The following is a 20,778-nucleotide window of genomic DNA, read 5'->3' as shown; positions in this document are numbered from 1 at the left end:
TAAGTGGGCTCAAACTGGTTCTTTAGTGAACTAGTTCCAAATCCTAAAGGGTTAGGGTTTTGTTCTCTAGTCTCTACATATATGCACTTATGTAGAGATTAAAGAGTGAGATAAAAACATACTATTGTCATCTTCTTCCTCTCCCAATTCTATAATTTACGCGTTAGTCGCGGGGTGATATGCATGGGCTTCTCGTCGTATCGGTGTGGTCGTCCTCTAACAATTGTTCGAAGATCAATATTAGATACGTGGGGATTCTTTCAAAAGATTCGGGAAAGAAAACCTCTAAACAAGAGATTTATCTATTTTTATACATAATTATGTGTGGTTTACACATGGATTGGTTGACGTGTCATCAATTAAAAAAAATGATGTTGCTTTCGTAGAGTGAGATTCTTTGTCTCTAGTTTTTTTATTTCACGGAGGATGCTCAAGTGCATTGGTACGTTCGTCATATTCTGCTTCAATGCAGAGATATTTTGTTTGGTATCACAATATGTTTTTTAAGAGAACAATCCCTCTTATGTTTGGTTCGGTATAATGTCCTTCCCTTGTATATATTTTTCTAATTAATTAATAAGTTTTTCATGGCTCGCGAGGGTCCAGGGTAAAATTCCAAAAAACAAATAAAAAAATAGAAAATATATAAAACCATGATATTATATATTATAGACGAAAATAATATGCAAATGCACTTTTCCCAGCGCAGTTCCCGTAACAAGACACGAATAATAAGACAACGACAACTGTTTTTTTTTTAAAAAAAGTTGGGGAAAGGTTAGAGTTTGGAAATGAAAAGAGCATGATTCTTTTTCCCGTTCCCTCGTTTCTTTTGTTTTTTTCTTTAGCATTTCCCGCTGCGCAAGTGCAGAGAGGGCCCCCCCCAATATTTATCCGCTCTCATTTCCCCAGCTCTTCGTCTCTCTCTAGAAGCACAAGTAAGACCCCTCTCCCTCTCCCTCTCGTTCTTGAATTAGGGTTTTGAGGTCTCCAGGCATTTGATCTACAAATTAGGGCTTTGTTTTCTCCCTCTAATTTCTGCTCATTGTCGGCTTCAGCGTTTCGAATTGCTCTTCGGTAGGGTTTTCGTTCTGGGTTGAAAATCGAAGGACCTTGTCCTTTTCGAATTTTGGGATGCTAGTTTGTGATATTGTGTTTGTTTGATGAATTTTGTAGTTATGATCACTGCATGCATGATGTTAAATTTCATTGATGCGATGATTTAGGTCAAAATGGCAAATAAGGTTTTTTTTTTAAAAAAATTCGTAATGTGGATGTGAAATAGAGGGATTTGCTTCGACCTGTTGTGTGCTTTTGTTGGGTTTGTGATGAATTTGTTAGAATGCAAAATGGGTAAATTCACAAAACTCCCGAACTTTGAAGCGCTTGCCATGAAACACACTCGAACTTTGTCTACTCCCACTAAACCCCCACCCCCACGAAGTTTGAGGTGTCTCGCATAACCCTAATAAACTTTCAAGTTTTCCCAATAGATCCCCTTCTATAAATGACAATTAACTAGAACGTCCGCGAGAGATAAAACCCTCCATTCGAGGGAGGGATTTTTGCTGCATGTTAATGGCATATGACTAGATTGGGTTTCTTTCTTCCAAGAACATATTTTTATTTGCATGCATGTGGGGGGTCCGTTGGGAAAATTTGAAAGTTCAGGGGCCTTTTCGTGAGGCATTCAAAGTTTTAGGGGGATTTTGTAGAAAAAAGTACCAAGGGGTTTCATGGGAAAACCCCAAAGCTAACTGGGGTTTTGTCATTTTACCCATGTAAAATGATAACCCTTAATCCTCATTACAATTTCAGACTTTTGATGTAGTGGGAGGGACCTTTCACATTGTGTCAGAGCAACCCAGGTTGCAAATCCCACCAACTACAAGTTTAAAGTGGATTTAAAATATAAATACCGATGCATGAGTCCAGGTTTATGCCCATGAAAAGAGCGCTCAACCAGCAAGTGCATGTTTGAACATAAAATTGTGATCCTCAACCCTCACTCCAACGAGTTTTAGTGCAATGGAAGAGACTTTAACATAGTGTACAAGTCGAAGGTTAGTTATGCTCGAAGATGAATTTTTTTGAAATGTCTATTGCACATTCAAAATATTAAAAGTTTCATATTAATAATTTGCGTTACGTTGGTATGATGTTCAAATGTAGGATTTAAAAGGAATCAAATTGAATACTGAGGTCTTCATGTTTGTATGTATCTTCAAATTTGATTTTTCTTCTCTAATTTTATTGGAACCTGAATCCAAACTTGAATATCTTTCTAATATTCATCGAATATTGAAATATATTTATTTGATTAATATTCTATTGTTTATAATAATTAATTTATTAGTTTTTTTTCAAGATATTGGTTCTCCAAATCACTAGCAGTTTGAAATAATCCTCTTAAATTGATGTTTAGAAGTAAGTCCTAAACCTTTAGGGCTTGTTTGGATTGGGGTTAATGGGAGGCATGGGAACCTTGTTTGGGAACTTATTTGTGTTAGGTAATGGAGGAGAAGTTAAAGTAACTAAGGTGAGAAAATCTAAGATTTTACTCCCCCAAATTAAGGTGTAACCAAGGGGAAGTTACGGTAACTATTACATAAAAAAAGATAATTTTACCCCTCTATAAAAAAAGAGTATTACATGTGCAAGGTTATTTATGTAAATTTAATATATTCCCTTCCCTTTATTTTATTAAACATTCCAAAGGTGGTGAAATAAGTTCCCATCAGTTCCCCTTACTAAATCCCCAAACAAGTTTTTATGTTACATAAACTTCTCTTAACTTCCCTCAACTAGGAGCAGATCCAAACAGGCCCTTTTAGAATACATCTAGTTTGATGTTAGGTAGTAATCGAGTTAGGTTACTATCCAGCTAGATTAAATCCTAACTGGAGTTAACTCCCTCCCCATCGTGCTCCCCCCCCACCCCCCCCCCACCCCCACACCCATTCCATCAGAAGTGCAGCAGACCGACATGTGGCACAGATTGTCTGGCAGTTTTTGGATGAAGTTTAATGACGGTTTTTAGAGACAGTCTGCGGTTGATGGTGTTCGACAAAGTCCAGGGATGCTGCTGTCACTCGTATCGGTGAGCTCATAATGAGAACCACGCATGCAGCAGGGCCATTAGGTTTGTAAGTTGAAGTAACATACATTTGCCATAAGAATTGACTTGGTCTAACTTATAAGATTCGGGTGCTTGTTTATAAATATTAACATTTTGGAAAGGTATTTCAAAGTATTGATGATTTGATGGACCGATATCTTTAAAACTGTGAGCTATTTAATTAATGAGATAATTTTTATTTGGTTGAAAAGATGCTTTCATTTGGCTAAAGAATTTGATTTTTAAATAAGATTAACTTTATAATTGGAAATACTTCCTTTATTACAGGGCAAATTGCAAATAATTCCCTCATCTATACCTGTAGTGTAAATTGCAAATCATTCCTCATCTATACTTATTACCCCTTAACTTAATTATTAGCACTTATTAGCCCACTATTTAGGAGGAAGAGGATAGTTAATCTGCAATTTATTCTTCTACAAATACCAATCCAAGGGCGATAAGTGCTAATAAAATAGTTAAAGGGTGATAGTGCTACTGAAGTTATAAATGTGGAGAGTTAACTACAATTTACCCTTATAATTATGATGTACAAATCTATAATTTGAATATTTGGCTAAAAAAACTGATCTGGGGCTCTTATGTCTCTCAAAATTAGCATAGGAGCTAAATTTAAAAAATGTGAGCGGTATCAAGATGTATAGTCATGTGTGTAATAACACAACGGATCTAGTTATAAATGAATATTGATAATAAAGCAAATTGAATATTTAATTTTCATATTTGATTAGTTTAATATTCAAATACTATAAGTTGTTTGATTTCTCATAAATGATCTCTTGAATCACATTTGAACAAATAATTAGACAAATAGTTATCAAACTATTTTATAAATATTCGATCAACTTTCACTCCTAGTCAAAAGACTATTGTATGGGCTAGGATTATAGTTTGAGTTCTAATTGGTTCTTTCCTAATCAAACATTATTTGTGTGTCTTGCCTCCTTTTTTATGCTCTGTCTTCTTTATGGGCATTCTGGAGAATTGCTCCTTAGTTCTATGAGCATAGAGTATATGGTAAAATAGGCTAGATCTGCTTACATTGATGGTAGGTGCTTTATGATTTTACCGTTGGTGTCTGATAAAATTGCCCTTCTGCTCATTAAGTCTTATGTTAGGTTGGAAATCAATTAAAACTTCATGGTTGTTCTGTTGCATCTTTTTCAAGAAATTTGACACTGATCACAGTAGTTTTTGTTAGGTCAGAAGTCAATTGAAAGTTCATGGTCGATTCCTTCATAGGTCTTTCTCAACTTTGAGTTATGCTCCACGACCAAGCACATTTGTGCGAGGTAAACTTCCAGATATTTCACTTGGTGGGATGGTTGTTTAAGACTAAAACCAGATAGTTGTGACAGAAGTTGATGACAGACTCTATTTAGGGGTTGTGACAGAAGTTGATGACAGACTCTATTTACTATTTAGGTGTTTTATGTTAGAAGGGCCACAATATCATAATTATCTTTGTAAATGTAATTGCCTGCGTGTATGTGAACCATTTATTGTGATTTAGGATGTGTACGCTATCTACTAAACAGACTTTGTCCATTAGCTTTTAAAATGTGCAGTCCTTTCATCGGTATTACTCTATATTGACATTATCCCATGAGATACATGCTTTTTCTGGTCTTTTTTTAATAAATAAATATTTGCGCTAGACTTACTTTGAGACTTTTGAACTACTTCGAGAAAATTAGCTTGGAGTTGAGGTGATGGCATGAATTATTACCCTCATACACGTATTACTAATCTTGAAGAAGCACCAAAAGCTAATATGCATCACAAACATAAGTTGCTGCATATGAGCTTGAGCAATGCGTTTTACATATTTTGGTTTAGTTCCCTTTTATCATTGCATTAGAAGAGTTTTGAAACATAGTCTTGCAGTTAGAGCAGGACTGTTATTCCCCACCAGCGAAGCTTAAATTGGTAACTTTGTGCTGTACTGACCTGCATTTAGGTCTTATTATCACAGAGCAGAGTTAAATTTATATGTGTACTTGTTGTACAGTTAAATTTGTATGTGTACTTGTTGTACTCCATCTTAGGATAATCAATTAGTGCAAAAAAGCACTAAATTTGGAGCTGTCAGGTTATTATAATTATTTCATGTATATTAGCTACTAATGAGGTTCCTTTGCAGATATTGAAGTGTAGAGTGCGCTTGAACAGCTGTGACGCTGTCAAGTCAAATTGCTTATCCTACTTATGCTATCTAGGTAAGCACTAAGAAGAGTAATGATAATTGATAATCTTGAACTCACGTATTCTTTTCCTATTTAGGTGTGATATTTTTATCGATTCAACAAATTGAAATATATACAAGTGCTCTGCTGTTCCTCGGAAGAAATGCACTTATCCGCTACATGACAAAATATGCCCCACCATGACTATGTCCTTGTTATTTTGAAGTCATCAGATTAAAAGATGATGTTTTCTCTCATGCATGCACTACACACACATTGGGTTGGGCGTGGGCCGGGTCGACCCGTGGGCTGACCCGGCCCTACCCACCATGGGTCACAACTCACAACCCGGCCTGGCCCGTCCTATAGTAGGTCGGGCCTGACTCGGTCCATGATATATACCCGGGTCACGGGCAGGCTGGTTCCAGCCCTAGGCCTGGGAAAGAGAAGTAGTCTCGGCCCATGCTGGTTTGGCTCACGCCTGACCCGACCCGCTTGGCCCATGATGTATTTTTTTTGAAATTTCATTCTAACACTAAATTAGCCCATCTTGAAAAAAAAAATATAAACCTAGCGCTTCGCTTATCGGGTTGAAGAGTTAACGATGACTCTTTTTATTTGGGCTATCTGGGAAACTTTTTCATAGTTTTGTATGTGAGGTTTTCCATAATGACCCTCGTTTTGTATGTTTCTTGCAAGATGCAACACTTCTAGTGTTTGAATGAATAATATTTTTAGGGAAAATTGATAGGTGGCCCATTTCGCTTAAAGTGAAGCAAAAGATAGTATAGTGACAAAACTGATGAACCTCATCATTCATACATATTTAAGTTTATTTTGTGAACTGAGATGTACCTCGTGTCTCTTTTTAGGAAAAGGAAACTAAATCTTTTTCACAATAATTAGCGTATTTGTATATACAAAGACATGTGAAATTAAAATTAATTTTTCATCTGAACAAATCTGTTAGTTATGTTGTAAAGACTCAATGTTTGTGACTTAGTTATATGTATCAGCATAGGAAATATGATTTAGCAAGAAAATAAAGACAAATAATCTCACCAAAAATTTTGAGTTACATTTTTTATGTCTTACATGATATATTTCAAAATTTCATATAAAGTAATAAAGATATTATAATATTTAGTAGAATAAATATGAAAAAAGTTCATAAGTAGTGGTATTCAATGAGTAATCGTATAATATATTTATCTTTATAGGGAAAAAAGTTCATTCAATAGTTATTTTTTATAGATGGTTTTATGGGTGTAAGGGATACAACTATATATTTTGTTTCCATCCTTGGATGATATTTTGTACAACCTTTTTTAGTCATAGTTAGTGCTCATGAATAAAGATTTTGTTAACAAGTCCTTTAAAAATATATTAACGATTAATGCTTCTATTACAACAAATAGATGACATTTATTTTCAAACAAAATATAGTTTAAATATTAATACAAGTAAAGATAGAAAAGAAAAAAAACTAAAAGGGAAAAAATACGGGCCAAGGGTCGACCCGTGACCAAATCGCATTGGTCCAGGTCGGACATAGCCCAGATTCGTAGTGGTCATGGGTCGAGTTGGGTTAAGTCCTAGGCTAGGGTCAGAGAAGTAGGTCCGACCCATGTTGAACTGGCCAAGCTCGGTCAGGCCTGGGCCGGCTTAAGTGTGACAGGGCTAGTTCACGGGCCTAAACCGGCCCGACCGACGCTCAACCCTACAAGCACACACTATACATATACATATACATACACACACATATATATACAAATGCGTGTGCACACACATATGAGAAAAATGAGTATCCTTGGTAATAAGGATATATTTGGTCCTTAGTAGTGATGTGACACATTCTCATCCACACATTTAAATGTGCCCACTTGAAAATAGTCTCATCTTGTTTACTCACCCACTAGATGTGGGATGCAAGGTGGTGGCCACTGGCCACTTCACCATCAAGGACCAAATTTGGTCATTGGTATCAAAGATACCCATATTCCTCTACAAAAACACCACACAAGCCTCGACTATATCAATAATATTCTTCCATTTAACTCTATTAAAGACTTATCTCCTCTATTAAGTTAACGACTATCATATACTTCTTAGTTGTGTCTAATGGAGTTTTCTTTGGTCTACTTCTAGTCCTTGGTCTATGAATTATATAATTATCAACAGCACTTGGTGTGTTCAACGGCCTCTGTTGCACATAACCAAATTAGTTCATTTGATTCTCTCTCATTTTATTCTTGACAGAAGCAATCTCTAAAGTTCTATGGATGCACCTCATTTCTTATCTCTTATTGTATATTATCCAGCTTAAAATTGTTATTTTTGCACATGCTGTTTCTAATTGCCCAACATTTTGATACATAACAATTTCCAATTTATATATGTTCTATATAACTTCCTTTCAGGTTCATTGCTAATCTACAATCACATAGTACTCCAGAATCACACCTCTACTTTATATATGAATATTGAAATATTTCTCAGGATCTTCCATGATTAGTTATAACATTTTGGATTTTTTTTTTAAGTACAGGGTTAGTTCTCAGTGTGAGAACCCCATCCTTAACACACTACTGTTATGATACCTAAGCCGTAAACAAAATCGTCTGCTAAGTTATGCAGACACTTCATCTAGGCTCCCAGTATCCTTTCCGACACTTCCGGTATCCATGACCATGTCCGATAGTACTTGGATACTTCTTGAATATTTACATGCATTTATTCAGACATGTACTCAATTACACAATACATGTTTTAAGTTAAGATGCTCATGATACGCTTCTTGGATGTATGTCTTCCACTTCGCCTCAAATTTATGCAACTCGTTAGAATCGGGTTAGGATCGTTTCAGCCTGTACCCAATTCATAAGTATGATTTTAAAGAGTCATTTGTGTATCTAGTTAAAAAAACGAGCGATTTTTCGATTTATAATGTACATAAAAGAAACATAAAAATGTTATAGGGATTTTGATTCTCATAACATATGAATTGAAAAGCAATATTGATCTCATGTAAATTATTAATTTCAATGTCTATATATAGCCGTGTCCCTGTATCCTACCTTTTATAAATTTTCCGTGTCCCGCGTCCGACCCATGTCAGTGTTCGCACCCACACCTGCACGGGCTACATCTCTACCCCTGCAACTTAGCTCTTCTGCTTTCTCTATCATTTTTATTTCAATTTGAATCATATTTATGTAGTTGAATATGTTTTACCTATAAATTGTTTTTGTCCCTCGTGCAATTAAATTAATGTGAGATACATTTTTTTACTGATGGTGGTTACGAGAAGATAACTAGTTAGAAATGTAAAAAAGGTTCTTAATATATAGTTATGTCATCAGGCTCTAGGTCTTTATCAGGCGGGTATTTGTAACGATCCTACATTTCCTACTTAATATAAAATTATTATTATGCCAAGTCCCAGGTGTATTTCCAACGATATCGCTAGTTTTCAGGAAGCTCAACGAAGAAGTAGTCATGTGTTCTTTATGAACTATTCCTTATCAAACTTGAGCAAAGTTTGGTGTTATCCAAAATTTCCAGTCCTGCAAATGGTTAAGCTGAAAGTTTGATCTGCATGTCCAACCCATTTTAGGACCTGATTCAGTATCCCATATCTAGATCTTATTTTTGTTGAATTTGAATGTCATAATTTATTTGAGGTCTATAAATTAAACAACAAAACTTATCCCAAATGTTTCTATCAGCTGCGGCCTATGAGGATCCTACTCTGCCACTTCGTTTTTGTTTAGGATTATCTCCGCTAATTTAATTATCATCATATCCTTTTTAACAACTTTTAACCAAGTTCTTTTAGGCCTATCACTAGTTCTTTCTTCATTAATTACTATCTTATCATTTCTCTTAATGGTTGCATTTAATGGCCTACATGACCAAATTGTCCCTGGTAATTCTCATTTTATCCTCAATAGGAGAGCAACATAACTTCCTACAGCCCATACCATATCATACTGTATATCTCTCATCCATTGTAATATTCTCATTTGTGTTACACTCTTTTTTGTACATGTTTCTTAACTGAACATTCTTATCCATAAAATTTTGTGGGTCTTATAAGTGTCCTGTGGTATTTCTCTTCAATTTTAGAGTATTTTACGATTATACATGACCCTAGAAGCACCCCTTCGCGTTAGCCATCCCTATTTGGTTCTATGGATTTCATCATAATCGATAACACTGTCTTGAATAATTACTTACGAACAGTAAATGATTACGCCTACATATTTGTTGATCATCAACGGGGGTGGAGCCACATATAAGAGGGCGATGTCAAGTGACACCACTTGACACCACTCTCTTAGATGTGACTTAATTGCATAGGCTAATTCATGACCTTAATTACAAAAGTAGCACCATGTAAATCAATTGAGTAGCCCATTAACGTTTGATAGCCCGAGCCTAAATAAAGTGATATTGTATGAAGATAATTGGTTAATTTAAAAGGTTCAATTCTGAGATACCACATGTCAAAGAGCTAGCATCAGTTTTTTGAAAAGAAAAGGAAAAAAAAGAAAAAAAAAAGAAGAAGTGGATGAACCACAACTCAGTTAGTAACTTACATTGAAAAGGATGTATTTAATAGTATTTCAAGTGAGACGATTATGCAATGATTGGTCAATTATGGTTATGTTGAGTTAAATTTATTTTTTGTATTTCATTAAAGTTTCAATTATACAGAAAAATTAGTGTGTGCGCATGGGCGTGTGTTTGTGTGACGCCACTATTATAAATTTATAATTAAAATTATGTTTAATGCATTTTTTGTTTTTTTATTATAAATCTTTTTGAGTTTGTCTCCGCCTTTCTACTTTAGAAGTAATCCCTTCACTAGACTCATCCACTGATATTATGTCGACAAATAAAGTACACCATGAGGTTTTGTCTTGAATAAGCCTAGCAAGTTATCCATAACTAGTGTAAAATAACACACTGTTTCCTATTGTCATAGGTTTACATCAAGGATTATTTCACATATGATTTCAGTAATGGACTTTTGATTATGCAACTACAAGGGCTTCAAATATGTGGATATTTTTGCTGTAAAATACTTTGCTCTCTTGACTATGCAATTACAAGACTGAATATGTGTATATTTTTGTCAGTTAAGAGTTAACTTTAATGTTTCATTCTGCAGGGCTGGGTTTATGTATTTGATCACATACTAACATTTGGGTGAGTTAAAGGAGGTATGTGAACATAATTCTTGTCGAAATCGAACAAATCTGTTTTAACTTTTAGCATTTTGATCTGGCTATATTGTGCATACCATGTAAGTTTACTTGCACATCCTGAATGTTTGCATATCGTGCTAGTACTGATTAGAGGTATACGTATTTGATAATTTGTTTGATGATGCCAATAACCTTTTGTGTCTATGTGGACAGAAACTGTGTTGAAGAAGAATGATATTGTTTAATCAAACTTGGTTAATATAAAATTAAGAAGATTAAAAATAGATATAGCTTTTAATATAGATGCAAGGTCAGCAATGAGTGTTCTGATTTCAATTAGTCTGTACCTAGGTTGCATAGGTACGGGTACGGGTATGGGACACGACAAATTTGTAAAAGTGAGGATACGGGGACACGACACGTGTGTGTGTGTGTGTGTGTGTGTGTGTATATATATATATATATAGAGAGAGAGAGAAATATGGGTATGCTTGGTACCAAGCACAAAAAGTTGTGCTTGGTAGTGAATATATATATATATATATATATATGTTAAAATTAATAATTTAAAAACCAACAATTATCTTAAGGATCTCAAGTTTCTCCTTTTTATTTTAAATTCTTTTTATTTGATTCAAGTCCATTCTCAAATTTTCAAGAAAGCAAAGGCTTTGGAACTTTGCCTTTCTATCTTCAAAAAAGGAAATACAAAAAAGAGATGCTAAGCTGAAACTATTTCAAAAATATAAAATAAAAAGAAGCTCAACTCAAACTTCTTCCCATATAAAAGTTAAGGACCCATGTGACTTATGTGCTCAGTTTGTGGCCATCCTTGCCACGAAAAGATAAATACCATCCATTCTCATGGTCAAACAAGGCCATGTGAGAGGTGAGGTCATCCTCCACTAAGTGGATAAAACATTAAGAAAAATCTATATATAGAGAGAGAGGAGAGAGAAATTGTTATAATATTGGTCTATGTCCTCAAGTCTTAGAACCCATGGATCTCAATAACAAGATTTTAAAAAAAAGTCTCAAAACCCATAGAACAAGGTCCCTCGCCAGCTTAAGAATAAGCCACAAACTTGCCCGTGTCCCTGCCGTTTGGGTACGAACCTGTACCCAATACGGATCGGACACGGGTACAGCACCCTAAGTGTCGTGTCGGGGTATCCTAGGTCTGTATGGTTAGAAAGATGTGCATCGTTTTGTGGATGGGTCACTATCCAATTGTAAATTGTAGAATATAAAGAAACGTCACGATATACCTTTAAAAGAATAAGGGTTTTTTGTACTGTTTAGGAACATTGTTATTGTCCTTAGCATCAAAATTTGCCTTTTAGCAGCCTAGATAACAGCAAATACACAACGGACAACATCAACAAGCCGTTAGAGAGGTTCATTTTATTTGATGGACAGTAAGAGCAGGCACAACATGGGTAAGGTGAAAACTAGACAGTTCAAATGCATTGTCAATATTGTATACTTATACGTTTTAACTTTTAAGAAATAGAAATGTATGACTAAGGACATATTAATAGCTGATAACTAATAACTTATGAGATACCACTTAATTGATCAAGCAAAGTAGTCTATTCTCATCATGCCTCTCTTTAAAGCATTTGTATTCTATACAAGTTTAAATATTGGATATCGAGAAAATATCAAATTGCCAAAATCCATATTGGATTGTGAATAGCAGGGAAATAACGGAGATATGTAGTAAATAACGGAGTGCCATATTGGATTGATGTGCATATATATTATAATGTCCTAAAATATAATCTTAACATACTTAATGAAATCTAAGCATGTTACAACGTAAATAATATATATTTAGGATTAGTAACCAATTATAATTAAAAAATATAAAAAGAAAAACACCTAAGCCCCTCCTAAGCTCCCTCTTAGGCACCGGGTCTGACAGCTTGTCCTCTTAGTGCTTTCTGTAACCTTGTTGGTTATTATTCGTCCAGTTATTCGATCAAATTCAACTCAATATCTCATTTAACCTTGAACGAATAAATTTAATATTCTGTTTGTAAATGAATAGAATGTAACCAAATGTGTATTCAATTCTGATTATTAAATATTCGTTTATGTTTATACTTACTAATTGATAGGTTAGATATTTTAAAAGTTTTAATTAGTTTAAATTGAAGCATAAATTTGAATGCAGCATTGCAATTTAGTGGGGAAAATAACAATTATGATGCTTGGGAGGGCAGATTTATAAATATATAATTTGAAGGATGTATATGCATAAATATCCAAAGAAATTAAGAAAGTAAAAAATGTAGTATTAGCAAGATTCGAGCAAGGACCTGCGTATTAAGAGCCGGTGGACCTTACCAACTGGCGACTAGCCTAATGAATATCCACGAACAATTAATAAATAAGCTGAATTTATATGAATCAAATATGAATGAAAATTTGATATTTGACTTGAATTCGAACCCGAATTCAGATTTTTGAATTTCACCCGAATCCGAACCTCAAATTCGATTTGATTTGGTTGTTTTCCACTCTTATTCAAAGTGATAAACCTAATAAAATACATCACAAAAAAGAATAACAAAAAAAATCAACCGAGGAAAGAATTTTAAAAAATTAAAAAACAAAAGCACAATCACATTTCGTGCTTTGCGGCACATGCCCTAGACGAGTGTTTGGGCCACCATAGGTGAGATCGTGAGGCGCCAAGGCGAGATCTTAAGGCACCTAACGGCACTCGCCTTACTAACCTTCATTGTCTAGCAATATGCATAGTGGTAAGGTACAAGATTGCCTTGCCTAAGAAGTTGAGGGCCTTGAGGCGCTAAGCGCTTCTCTTTTTAAAACACTACAAAGTTCATTTCAGCTCGTACTTAGTTAAAAACTCTGAGTATATATTGAAAAACAAACAAGTTTCTACTTCATATAGCCAACCCCTAAGAGTTTTGAGTAAAAGATTTTTTTTTTCTTGTTATATTTTTAAGGGAAACAACCAACCAACCAAAAAAAAAGAGGAAAAAAACACACCCACCCACCCACACGCACAAACTTTGCGTCCACCCTGCTGACCCAAAGATCATACTTTCACACCCATATACCAAAGATCATACTTCTACCTCTTTGTCCCTATATATATTTTTGAAAATTTCTAAACTGTATATTTTTCTTCCTCTTTATTCTCTCTTTTTCCCCTCACATTTCCATAAATTCATTCCACTCTTAATCGTTGTCTCTCATTGCCTTCCTTTGCCTCCCTCCAGGCTCAGAGTGAGGTGGTGTTGGGCTCAAAGGCAAAGGGAGGCGGGTAATGAGCGACAGAGTGGAAGTCAGTGGGGAGAGGAAGTGGTGGTGGTTGAAGGAGGAGAGCGAGAGAGAGGGTTGTTAACTTGCTACGTATTCTTGTACATTTTTTCATTTCTAGTTACGGTTCCACATTTCTTGTTGTATTTAGTGTTTCAATTTTTACGCTGTAAAATTTTACATTTCTTCATAAATTGTTGTGTTTGTTCATAAACTATTAGTTTTTTACGTGGATTATTACCTTTGTTTGTAAAAATGTTACCTTTGTTCATAAACTATTACATTTGTTCATAATTTGTTTTGAGTTGTAGGTGTGGCCTAAACAAACAGACCACCTTTGCTAAATTGTAGTAATTGTTGAGATTAGTGATAAACAACTATATTGATTTACAGGGATTATCTCAACAACAGACCTCCAGATCTGGTAAGATTTCGAGGGTGGATTTTCATAGGTCTATGGTTGCAGGGAAGCCCTATATATAGATGGGTAAAGCCATAGAATAATGCACTGCAATTCGTGAACCACAAGATCAATCTCTCTTCCATTCCTTCACGCCTATAAAATCCTTAATAAGTGACCTTTCTCAGAATGTTTACCTTTGCTCATTAAATATTATCTTTTTAGGCAGAGCGGCGGCGTCCATTTTAGGTGGAGGGAGATGGCAGTGGAGGAAGGAGAAGGAGAGGGTTGTTGTTATTAAGAGGTTGAGTGTGATGATGTGGCTGAGCGTATTTTATTGAACAATAGCTTTTTGTGGGGACAGGGTGAACTTGCAACATAGCAGGGTTTCCTTTTGTTGTTGTTGTTGTTGTTGTTGTGGGGGCGGGGGTTAGGGGTTTGAGCGTAGCATTATTTTCTAGGTTCAGGAGGCTTGAGGCAAATTTCCCTATTTTTAATAGATAAAATGTCTGTATAGTAGTATTAAATGAAATTCTATAGCTATTACCTTATCTGAGCTTGGGCTGTTCTTTATGAATGAATCTGAATATTTTTTTTCTCAATTGATCTCATGCAGGTTGCTGGACTTCATAAACTGCATTCAGATATTTACTTATATAGCAGATACTGTTTTTGTCATGAGTTGGGTAGAGAGATATGTGCGCTTTTCCTTGGTCATGGTCTGACATCTGCTTTTAGTTGGATTGAAAAAAGGGTATTCATTTCTTGTCCTTGCATCTCACTTGAGAGTAATCAAGGATTCCTTTTAAATCGGATGCCATGGAATGCAACAAAGAGGAAGCTATCAGAGCCAAAGGTATTGCAGAAAAAAGGATGCTGAACAAAGACTTCATAGGGGCACAAAAGATTGTGCTCAAGGCCGAACGGCTGTACCCTGACCTTGAACATGTCTCCCGGATGTTAACTGTTTGTGAAGTGCACTGCTCTGCTGAGGTTAAGGTCAATGGGGAGACTGATTGGTATGGAATTCTTCAAGTAGCACCTACTGCAGATGAATTAACCATCAAGAAGCAATATCGGAAGCTTGCTCTTTTACTTCATCCTGACAAGAACAAATTTGGTGGTGCTGAAGCTGCATTCAAGCTAGTGGGGGAGGCTCATAGGATATTGACCGAACGATCTAAGCGAGTACTTCACGACATGAAAAGAGGGTCTGATTTAAGAACAGTTTCTGTAAGGCAACCCACACAGCAGGCAAATAGAACTTCATCCGCTAAGAAGCAACCTGGAGTTACTAAGTCTAATGGTTTTGAGCAGAAGCAATCTGCTGCGTCCACAAGCAGTCAAACTTTCTGGACTATGTGTCCTTCCTGTGGTGTAAGATATCAGTATTATCAGACTATGATTAATCGAGCAATCCGTTGTCAGAGTTGCAGGAAGCCCTTTGTTGCCTATGAATTTAATGCGCGTGGGATGCCATCTGCAGCAGCATCAGCTCATTGTCCAGCACAGAGAGGTAACCTCCAAACTGGCTCAAATGAAGACGTTAAAGTAAAATGGGATGGTGGAACAGCAAATGATGTAAAGTTTGAAAATGTGACATCTCATGAAATGAACAATAAAGAGCAAGCACGAAAATCTTTGGCAGGATTTAGAAGTCAGAAAAGAGGAAGAAAGAGGAAAGTGGAATCCAGTGAGTCCAAGAGCAGCGACAGTGATATAGTTGTTGACGTTGATTGTCCTTCAGGACAGAATGCTGGGAGAACTGGCAGTCATCCACGGCGCTCAACCAGGCAGAAGCAAAATATTTCTTACAGTGAAGAAAAAGGGGATGATGATGATGATGGTGGTGATTCTGATGACGACTTTGTAACTCCAAAAAATAAAAAGTCAAGAACTGGAGGTACATCAGTAAGTGTAGCGCAGAATGATCCAAAATTTTGGGGAGGAGAAGCCAATGGTGTCAACAAACAATCTAGTGGAGAGGCTGCGCATTCCATAGATGGGGGCTTGAATGCTGGTGCCTGTTCAAAGACTGATGCTAGTGTTGATTTTAGCTCAGAGATTTCACCAGATCCAGACTCATTTTCCTACCCTGATCCAGAATTTTATGACTTTGAAAAGGAAAGGGATGAAAGTAAATTTGATGTAGATCAGATCTGGGCTATCTATGATACTCTAGATGCTATGCCGCGTTATTATGCATTGATTAGGCATGTCGCAGGCCCAAAATTCAGTCTGAAGTTCGATTGGTTAGAGTATGATCCTACAGGTAAAGCTGAGACTCGGTGTGAAGGGGGTTTGCCTATTGGGTGTGGTAGCTTCAAACTGGGGAAGTCTGAGCAAACAAAGGAACGCCTCATGTTCTCTCATCTTATGCCTTGGACAAAAGGTGCAAATAAGAATGCATATGACATATTTCCTAGAAAAAGTGAAGTTTGGGCAGTGTTCAAGAATTGGGATATAGAATGGAGCTCTTGTGTAGACAGTGATAGGCGTTATGAATATGAAATCGTAGAAGTAGTATCAGATTTCACAGAGGGTGATGTGATCAGAGCCATTCGTTTAGTTTGGATACAAGGATTTGTAAGCTTGTTTGTGCAATATACAGACAATGCATCATCGACCCTTCTCAAGATACAGATGAAAGATATACTTCGGTTTTCACATAAGATTCCCTCGTATAGATTGAAAGGAAATGAAAGAGGAGATATTCCTAAAGGTTCCTTGGAACTTGACACTGCCTCTTTACCTCATAACTTTATGCAGATGCTTCCTTCCGTTACTCTTGAGAATTTGAAGTCGAGAGCTCCAGATTTGAATGACGTATGCAATGGGTTGCACTCTAAGTTAACTAATACAACCAACCGCAATAGCTCTGAATTGAACAGGGTTTCTGTTGAGGAGTTGCAAAAAACCCATACAGACCCTGAGCCATTATCAACAAGCCCTAACTGGTATGAGTATCCTGATTCAGAATTCCATAACTTTGACGAAGAGAGGTCGATTGATAAGATTGAAGAAGGTCAGATTTGGGCATTTTATAGTGATATTGACAAGAACCCTAAGTACTATGGTCGGATAACCAAGTTAGAAACAAAGAATTTTAAGGCGCACATTGCATGGCTTGAGGGATGTTGTGATCAAGTACAGGAGAGGCTTTGGTATAAAGAACAACTAACCGTTGGCTGTGGGACCTTTAAGCTTGTACGAGACGAAGATATAATGGATTCAACAGATGCATTTTCTCACATGGTGCAGGCAAAACCAACCAATAGAAAGAATTACTACATCGTCTATCCTAACCTCGGTGAAATTTGGGCTGTATATAAGAACTGGAGCCTTAGGTGGTCGATTTCTGACATGGAGAATTGTGAATTTGATTTGGTAGAAATCCTTGGTGTCAGTAGCGCTGGGTTCAAAGTTATGGTATTATCGAAAGTAAATGGCTACAGAGCTGTTTTTATGGGTTCTCCGGTGATAATGGAAATACCAATGGCTGATCGTTTGAAGTTTTCTCATAGAATTCCTGATTTCAGGCTTACAGAAGAGAGAGGAGGAAAGCTACGAGGATACTGGGAGCTTGATCCTGCTTCTGTACCTGATATCCTACTGTTTGCAGATTCCAGCTGAAGGCAAACAAGTCATGTACACGGCCTCTTTGCTTATCAGATTGGATATCAAGATTCTAAGTTCAGAGGGGTGAGAGTAGGCTTTTGTTATTCACGTGTTGTTGTGGTTAAAGTGGTCTTATGTAGAATGTATGTATACTGTGACCTCTTTCTGGAAGTGGTGCCTGATGCTGCTTTTTTGGGGTGGGTGAGTTTCTGGTTGCGGGTGGGCATGTGAACAAGGTTACTTGCTTCGTCAGATTTAGTATTTACAGTTACTGGTTTAGGTTTCATATTTTCATATCCAAGTTTGCTAACTATTGCTAGTTTTTGTATCAAATTTGCTACTTGTTTAGATCTCGGGGACTATGTTGGGGAAAAGCCGACAGGTTTTTTTGGATACCCTTTTTATTTTATTTTATGTTGGGACTTTAGACAACCTGAAAACAGTTTCCTTTTCCCCCACCTCGTTTTCTTATGCTCAGCTTTCAATATCGATTAGTGCCTTTTTTTTTGTGGGAAAATGGCTGTGGCGTTCGGCTACTGCTTTTTTAATAGCTTATAATTGAGCTGTGCATTTTCTTAGAATTGTCATTTCCTTTCTTGTTTGATGAGGTACGATTGTACGTTGTTTGAACGGGTGATCTCTGCATGTATATGACCTTGAAATTTTTGTTCGACTGCCTTCGATTTTATTGTGAACGGTGGCTGTCCGTGATTTTCTTTGAGACTTTGACATCAGTGATGGGCCTTTTCGCTATACCCAGTGCTGGTTTCATTATTAGCCGATTACAGCTAGCCTCAAGTGCTGCTCAGCTCTGAGACTTCTTTGTAGTGGGTAAAAGATCTGAGGTTCAAATACGGCTTAGTGCTTGTACCATGTAACTTGTTCTCTCCACACACAAAAGGAGGAGGAGAAGGAGATTATGTCTAGGCTTTTCTCGAATAGTGCTCGGTGCTACCTAATCCATTAGAGGAACTTAATTAATGATCATACGATGCTCTTTTTTTTTAATTAAAAGATTATGGGATAACTTGCCTGTTTGAATTAGCCTCTCATGTTAGGCTTAGTGAAAACAATCAACCAATAGCATTGGCCAGAAGAAGAAGAAGAAAGAGATTATGTCTAGGCTTTTCTCAAATAGTGCTCGATGCCACCTAAACCTATGTTAGCTCACCATACAATGTTTGAAATTTCTCTGTATGTATACTTTTCATCTATTTTCTTAATTAATAAATTCCTCGGGTGTTTCGCCCTGGTTACTTAAAGCATGTTTAGCAACTGGTCAAAATGGCTTATAAGTCGTCGCAGCAACATGTCGACAACCAACTTATTTTGGCAGATCAAAAGAATAAGCTTTTGGCTTATAAGATCAAAAGAATAAGCTTTACTAACCTACCTTTTATTTTCTGTGGCTTATAAGATACAAAGTTTGACCAAGTAAATGACAAGTTACCCCCTCAACATTTTGAACTCTTGTAAACTTGGTTTTTGTTATAGTCATTTTAGTGCTGAAAAGTAATCTCCAATCAATGACAGACAAATATCTCACATTATGCGTAATCGAGCCAACACTTCAAAATAACCCAAGACCTAGCTCGGACAACTCGACACGCCGACATCTCGCAAGGACGACTCAAAAGACATTGCATGTCGACCCTTGGCTAGGTCGACTCTCTGATCAACCTACTCGACCGACCATTCGGCAGACATCTTGCGAAGGCGACTCAAAAGACGGTACTTCTCGACCACCAGACGAGTAGAAAGGCGACGAAATACATCGAGCCTTGAGCCCCTTCCCGCATACTGACAGCTGATCACCTCACAATAAATGCCATTAAATGCATAATCGGCGTCATCATTTCTCTGCTCCCAATAGTCTTTAAGACACATCAGACCATGTCAACACCGCACGCCTTCAATCACTTCATGTTAAATGCTAAAATGACTTCTTCTCCACTCATCAGCTAACACTTGTAAAGCAGATGCTGACATGACCGCTAGCCCATACTCGGTCGAAATTATCATTCTACCCTTCTACTACCACTATAAATAGGGGTACTAATTTTAACATGAAGGTAAAATCTAATCTATATCCACTGTGCTTAAGAACTACTACAGTTCATTTACTTCTCCACTTAAGTAAATCACTAACTTGATCGTCGGAGGAACAACTGCGGAACCTAACATCGCCCTCTTACGATTTGCTACATGTGCAAGGAAGAACAACCCATCTCAGAACCGGGCATTCAGAGGGTTAGAGGATCTCCGTCAACCTAATATTTCAATCTCATTGACTGTTTGATATCAGCCATCAATAGTTTTATTAAATAGTTAATAGTCAAATAAATAAATAAATACTAAATTAAAATCGTAAGTATGTTATAAATATATTTAATTTAAATTATCAAGAAAACTTGTATTGATAATGCTCTAATGTTTAAATTTAGAGCTATGCCCTTTCTGGTCATTTTGATAATAATCATAAATTATAATCCACCCATTTATCAAATACTATCCTATTAAAAGCAAGTTATAATCTATTTTTTTTACTAAACACTTTGGATTATAATCCACTTGACATATAATTCACAAATTATGAATTATAAACCAAGTTTCCAAACATGCCCTTAAAAAACAATGCTTTAAATTGCATGCAAGTCCAAAATGCTTTGGGGGAGAAGCTAACTGTGATAGACTTCAGAACGGACCTCATATGAGCATAGAGACAATCTATAAAATGGTTGGACTTGAAATGTACAGTGACATATTAAGCAGCAATTTTTACAACTAGTAGGCGGTAAAAATCTTACAATGATATATTTATTACTTATATAAACGATTGTAAAAACTTCATATATTCATATATTTGGGCATTTGGTCTGGTCTCTGGTGGTATGATTCTCGCTTAAGGGTGCGAAAGGCCCCGAGTTC

General features: G+C 36.4%; 1 protein-coding gene across 1 annotated transcript; it reads left to right on the top strand.

Annotated features, from left to right (window-relative positions):
* On the top strand, positions 945 to 18,138 carry LOC109848417. Its single transcript, XM_020417890.1, has 4 exons — positions 945 to 1,077; positions 5,283 to 5,358; positions 10,502 to 10,553; positions 14,849 to 18,138. Exon 4 carries the CDS (start codon positions 15,052 to 15,054, stop codon positions 17,863 to 17,865), a length of 2,814 nt encoding a protein of 937 aa, XP_020273479.1. The 5' UTR covers positions 945 to 1,077; positions 5,283 to 5,358; positions 10,502 to 10,553; positions 14,849 to 15,051; the 3' UTR covers positions 17,866 to 18,138.

This window comes from Asparagus officinalis, chromosome 7 (genome assembly GCF_001876935.1).
Source record: "Asparagus officinalis chromosome 7, Aspof.V1, whole genome shotgun sequence".
Classification (NCBI taxonomy): Eukaryota; Viridiplantae; Streptophyta; class Magnoliopsida; order Asparagales; family Asparagaceae; genus Asparagus; species Asparagus officinalis.
The sequence above is the reverse complement of the archived record's forward strand: the minus strand, read 5'-3'. Positions and strand labels throughout refer to the sequence as shown.

Coding starts and splice junctions, on each gene's coding strand:
- LOC109848417 (XM_020417890.1), top strand. CDS start 15,052: ATGGAATGCAACAAAGAGGAAGCTATCAGAGCCAAAGGTATTGCAGAA.